The 6,000-nt window shown below is 42.1% G+C and overlaps 1 protein-coding gene across 1 annotated transcript; it reads left to right on the top strand.

Annotated features, from left to right (window-relative positions):
- Nucleotides 1-1,481: 1,481 nt before the first annotated feature.
- Nucleotides 1,482-4,905, top strand: LOC107892466 (uncharacterized). Its single transcript, XM_041109796.1, has 6 exons — nucleotides 1,482-1,684; nucleotides 1,717-2,225; nucleotides 2,308-3,151; nucleotides 3,298-3,627; nucleotides 3,847-4,072; nucleotides 4,156-4,905. Exons 1-6 carry the CDS (start codon nucleotides 1,482-1,484, stop codon nucleotides 4,903-4,905), a joined length of 2,862 nt encoding a protein of 953 aa, XP_040965730.1.
- Nucleotides 4,906-6,000: the final 1,095 nt, after the last annotated feature.

The following is a 6,000-nucleotide window of genomic DNA, read 5'->3' as shown; positions in this document are numbered from 1 at the left end:
CCGAAGATATAACGGAGAACCTGACCATCCTCTGTCTTGTTATACAAGTATGGAAACCAAGACTGGGTGCCTTATTAGATTATGGGAGGAGTTGGATATGCTCCATTATTGGTTCAAAGACAGTTCGCTTCGCGACAGTTTGTACCAGTTACCGATGGATGGCACAATCGGAGTTTGCCTTTATGGTGAGGGTTACATGAAAAGGTTCGAGATACTGCGAATTCCTGGAGGCAAATCTACCTAATGAATAGCTCTCTATGCTTATACTATCACTGTAGACTATGACCTATGGAGGCAACGACGAGTGAAGAGTCAAGTAATCCCACTGATTGATGAAGCTTGCCAGAATCCGTTCTTAGAAAAATCATCGGTAGAAAGCAAACATAATTGAACGGAAAAGCCAAACGTTGCAAACATTCTCAGAAAATACCAGCTGAAGATTATTCGAAATTGAAAATCCATAACCGAAAAAGTCTAAAAAGAAGTTGAAGTTACGAGAAAGGATTTAAGGGACCTTCATTGGAAAACAAGAAATTAAGGGCACTATAAAAATAGTGGATTGGCAAAGCATCAGCAGAATGGAAGGAGGAACTAGTAATATCAAAGTGGATGGAGTTCTGGAAGCCAAAGCGAAAAAAGAAGAGAAAGAGCTGCACGTGCTATGATAGAGTTGAGGAAGAAGAACGCTGAATATGAAACTATGACTGCAAAACTAACGGCTAGTCAGTCTGGGCATCAAGAGCTAAAAGGAAAAATTCGAAGTATAGAGAGTACACTGCAAGCTTATCAGCAACATTTGGATGACCTCTTGAGGCTTTAGAAGACAAGAACGATCAGTACGACAGAGACATTCGCGCCTACGAAAGAGTCCTCCAAGAAAAGGATATGCATCTCGGTAGTTGATCAATGAAATTCGCAAGGCGGCTGTGCAAATAGTGCAATTATCTGATGAAGCTGAAGTTTTCAGTTACCAATACCCTCCAAACCAAAGGTCAAGCATATCGGAGTTCCTAGAACGTATAAAGAAGCAAGGCGATGTGGCTAAGAAGTTTGTGTAACTGTAAAGCTAATATGGCAAAACTTTTTGTAACAGACTCTTTTGATAAATGAAACGCCCAATTATGGGGCCATTTTGGAATCAACACCTATTTTTGCATATTTACGCATGATTAACATTCATTAGTTATTCATTCATTTATTCATTGCATGCTCATATCTCCCTAATCATTCGCTAAGGTTAAAACCATCTAATCCACAGTTACCACACTACGAGTCTGGAATCACGTCACTCCTATAGGACGCGCTTGAGAGCTAGAGCTATGGATGCCGAACTTAATGAAAGGATGGAAAGGATAGAAAGAACCCAAAGAGAGTTGCAGGAGCAACTGGCCAAGTCGCAGCAAGAGTCGAGGGATTTGATGGTGAGATCTTGAGAGGAATCACTCGAGCAAAGGGATCAAATGGCTAAAATGATGGAAATTATGACGGCCTTGGTCAAAGGAAAGGGACCTATGCAGAGTCCTGATGTCGTAGAGCCGCCTCAGTCAAGAGCTAATCAAGACCCACTTTATCCCCCAGGATTTACTCCACCTCATGTCCACGCAATGCAAAGAGTATACCCCCAAAGGGAACCGACAGGCCTAGAACAACATCCTGCTCCATCTGCTCATTTAGGACAAGGAATGTTTGTATCGAACCCTGGGGCTAATCCCTCAGATCCAATTTTCCAGACTTAGATGATCCTGTAGAAGTAGCAAGGCTGAGAATTGATGACAATAACGCTCAAGATAAGTATAGGATCCTAGAAGAGAGGATCAAGGCAGTAGAAGGCGCTGAAGTTTTCTCTGCTTTGAGTGTCAAAGAGCTCAGTTTGGTACTTGATTTGGTCCTACCCCCAAAATTTAAGGCACCTGATTTTGAGAAGTATGACGGAACAAGATGTCCAAAGGCGCATCTGATCATGTTTTGCCGAAAGATGACTGGTTATGTAAACGATGATAAATTGTTGGTACACTGCTTTCAGGATAGTTTGGCTGGCTCGGCTCTTCGATGGTATAATCAGCTCAGTAGAGAGAGAATTCGATCATGGAAGGATTTGGCGTCAGCATTCTGTGAGCAATATAGGCATGTTTCGGATATGGTGCCTGATCGATTAACTTTAGGAAAAGAAGCCGACAGAGACTTTTCGGCAATATGCACAAAGATAGAGGGATATCTCTGCTCAGGTGGAGCCCTCGTTAACTAAGACAGAGATAACAGTTCTCTTCATCAATACTCTGAAACCGCTGTTTTACGATAAATTGATAGGAAGTGCCACAAAAGACTTTGCAGATATTGTAATATCTGGGGAACTTATTAAAAATACCGTCAAAAGCGGGAGAATGGAGGGCCCTGAGAGTTCGAAGAGGGCAGTTCCCGTAAAGAAAAAGGAGGCAGAGGCCCATATGGTTGGAACCGAGAGCCACTCTGCCCCCAATTCGTATCCCGCCCAACCACGACCTCATTATCGTCCACCTTCAAACTTCTACTTTCCTCCTCAAGGTCCTTACTATCAAGCACCTCCGTCTTACCCCGTTTATGCTGTGAATAACCCAAGACCATTTACCGTGTTCCCACCAAACACCATGCCTGCACAAAGCCAACCCAAAAATGAACCAAGACCAGGAAGACCCAATCCTGAAAGACCTCAGTTTACTCCAATTCCTGTATCATATGGAGAGTTATACCCGAAGCTGTTGGAAAAACAGTTAATATCCCCACATTACATGGCACCTCTGAAGCCTCCATACCCGAGGTGGTATGATCCTAACGCTAACTGCATGTATCACGCTGGGAATCAGGGACACTCTACAGAAAAATGCATTGCTTTTAAAAGAAGGGTTCAAGGTCTTATTGATGAAGGCGTTTTACGATTCGACGGTGTTAGCAACGTGACGGGAAATCCTCTTCCTAACCATACTGGCAGGAATGTAAATGCGGTAACAAACGAAGATAATTGGCGAGCCAAAGGTTATGTTACCGAAATAAAGACACCTTTGCGGAAGGTATGGGAGATGATGATCGAAAATGGCTTGCTCTGTCCGTCTAGTAAGATTCTCAAAGAAGAAAGTACAAAAGACCAGAATTTCTGTGATTTTCATGGCGTCCAAGGGCATGACATCCAATCTTGTAAGGAATTTAGGAAATTACTTTAGGACATGATGGATAACAAAGAGGTCAAAGTTTTGATAGGGTGGAGGGGGCCGAGGAAGGAGAAATATGTGCCTCTGATGATCAATCGATAGCTTTCCCCTGTAGCATCGATAGACCTTTGGTGATTTATTACGAGGCAAAGAAGGAAGAGGTTAGTCGAGAAGTTAAACCGAGTTTGATAATCGAAGTACCTGCTCCTTTCTCTTACAAGGACAACAAAGCAGTGACGTGGAAATATGATGTCAATATCATTGCGCCTGAATGTGAAAAGTCAAAGGTTATGATTGAAGATGTCAGTGAAGTAGGACATTTTACTCGCAGCGGAAGGTGTTATTCTCCCGGGACGGTTGAACCAAAGAAGAAGGTTACTGGCCCGAACCAAAAAGGAAAAGCACCAATGTATGAGGTTGAGGATGATCTTGAAACGCAACTTGAGTAGGAAGTTAAAAGGGCTGTGAATGAGGAGGAAGCACACGAGTTCTTAAAGTTTATTAAGCACAGTGAATATAGCGTCGTAGAACAATTAAACAAGCAGCTAGCCCGAATCTCGGTACTGTCTCTATTGTTGAACTCGGAGCCACATTGAAATGCCTTATTAAAAGTCTTAAATCAAGCTTATGTGGCGAACAATGTATCTGTGGAAAAGCTTGATAGGTGGGCAAATAATCTAAATGCAGATAATTTCATCTCTTTTAGTGATGACGAAATACCGCCAAATGGTAGGGGCTCCGTAAAAGCATTGCACATCACAACCAATTGCAAAGGTTACATATTACCAAATGTACTCATCGACAATGGATCTGCACTCAATGTTATGCCTTTGGCCACGCTTTCTAGGATGCCGGTTGATATGTCCTATCTGAGGCCTTGTCATTCTATAGTAAGGGCATTTGATGGGACACGACGAGAAGTCATGGGACACGACGAAAAGTGGGGCCATGTGTATATGATATTGAGTTCCAGGTCATGGATATCACGCCTTCATACAGTTGCCTCTTAGAAAGACATTGGATCCATTCTGCTGGGGCGGTTCCTTCATCTCTCCATCAAAAAGTAAAATTCATCATGGATAGCCGCCTGATTACTGTTGGTGGTGAGAAAGACATCGTCGCATCTATCTCTACTAATACACCCTACATCGAAATAAGCGAAGATGCCGTAGAATGTTCTTTCCGCTCCTTGGAATTTATCAATGCTACATTTGTTGCTGAAGGGAATAAGATCCCCATTCCCAAACTGTCAAGGAATACCAGGACGGGAATTAAGCTGACTGTGGGAAAAGGAGCTCGAGCGAGGAAAGGTTTGGGAAAATATCAACAAGGGATGGTTAGAGCCTTAAAACCAACGCACCACAAGGGTCGGTACGGTTTAGGGTTCAAGCCAGATATACATCAACGAAGAAAACAGTTGCAGAAAGATCGAGAGAGAAGAATCGTAAGGGCTTCAGGCCAGGAATTGGGATGGGATCCGTTAGTGTATCCTTCTTTGTCAAGAACTTTTACATCAGCAGGAGTGATGTACCCAGGGCAGAACAACTCGCAAGTCACATTATTGATTGAAAAGAGTCTTCAGAATATCAGCCTAAATGCTATTGACAATGAGAGTGATGCAATTAAGAATGCTTCAATGATACGCCCTTGTCCTCCAGGATATGTTTTGAACAACTGGACTGCTGTGGACTTCCTTGTAGTTTCTAAGTCCCCTTCAGAGTAATGCCCAATGTTAACCCTTTATTTTGTGTGTCCTTAAACAGTAGGGTTCCTTTTGTAAGAGCTTATGTTTGCTCTTTATCATTTAAATAATCATTAATGAAGATGCATTTTGTTTTATATTATCATGATCTTTTCATTTCCATTAACTTCACGACTACTCCTTCTATTCATTTCCTTTTCCAGCATATATCTCATATCATCTCATATCATCGTGTGTTGATTCCAATACCTCAATGCTCTTCTATAGCTTTTTTCCATTCACCTTTCAGGTGCTCAGATATCAATGGCATGAATAATCCCGTTATGAATCCTGAAATCGATTTTGAGAGGGTTGTTTGTTTAGGAGAATTTGAAGCTGACGAAAATGCTGAAGATTGTGTCTCGTCTCCTGATTTATTGAGAATGGTAGAACAAGAGGAGAAACAGATCCTACCCCATCAAGAATCTGTTGAGGTAGTGAACTTGGGGAATGAAGAAAAGAAACAATAAGTGAAGATTGGGACTTCCATTTCAGAAAACACAAGACAAGATTTGATCGCCTTGCTCCGTGAGTACAAGGATGTGTTTGCCTGGTCTTATCAGGATATGCCAGGGTTGAACACAGATATTGTGGTCCATAAGCTCCCACTGAAACCAGAATGCAAGCCCGTTCAGCAGAAATTAAGAAGGATGAGACCCGAAATACTGTTAAAGATAAAAGAAGAAGTCAAGAAACAATTTGACGCTGGCTTCCTACAAGTTTCCAAGTATCCAGAATGGATAGCTAATATAGTCCCAGTGCCGAAGAAAGATGGAAATGTGCGAATGTGCGTGGATTATCGTGATCTGAATCAAGCAAGCCCTAAGGATAACTTTCCTTTACCACACATCGACACTTTGGTGGATAATACGGCAAAGCATTCTCTGTTTTCATTCATGGATGGCTTCTCAGGTTATAACCAGATAAAGATGGCTCCCGAGGACATGGTGAAAACTACATTCATAACAATGTGGGGAACCTTTTGCTATAAGGTAATGCCATTCGGATTAAAGAATGCTGGGGCAACATATTAGAGAGCCATGGTAACGTTGTTCCATGATATGATGCACAAAGAAA

This window comes from Gossypium hirsutum, chromosome D13, assembly GCF_007990345.1.
Source record: "Gossypium hirsutum isolate 1008001.06 chromosome D13, Gossypium_hirsutum_v2.1, whole genome shotgun sequence".
NCBI classification, from domain to species: domain Eukaryota; kingdom Viridiplantae; phylum Streptophyta; class Magnoliopsida; order Malvales; family Malvaceae; genus Gossypium; species Gossypium hirsutum.
This window is presented reverse-complemented; position numbering and strand designations above follow the sequence as displayed.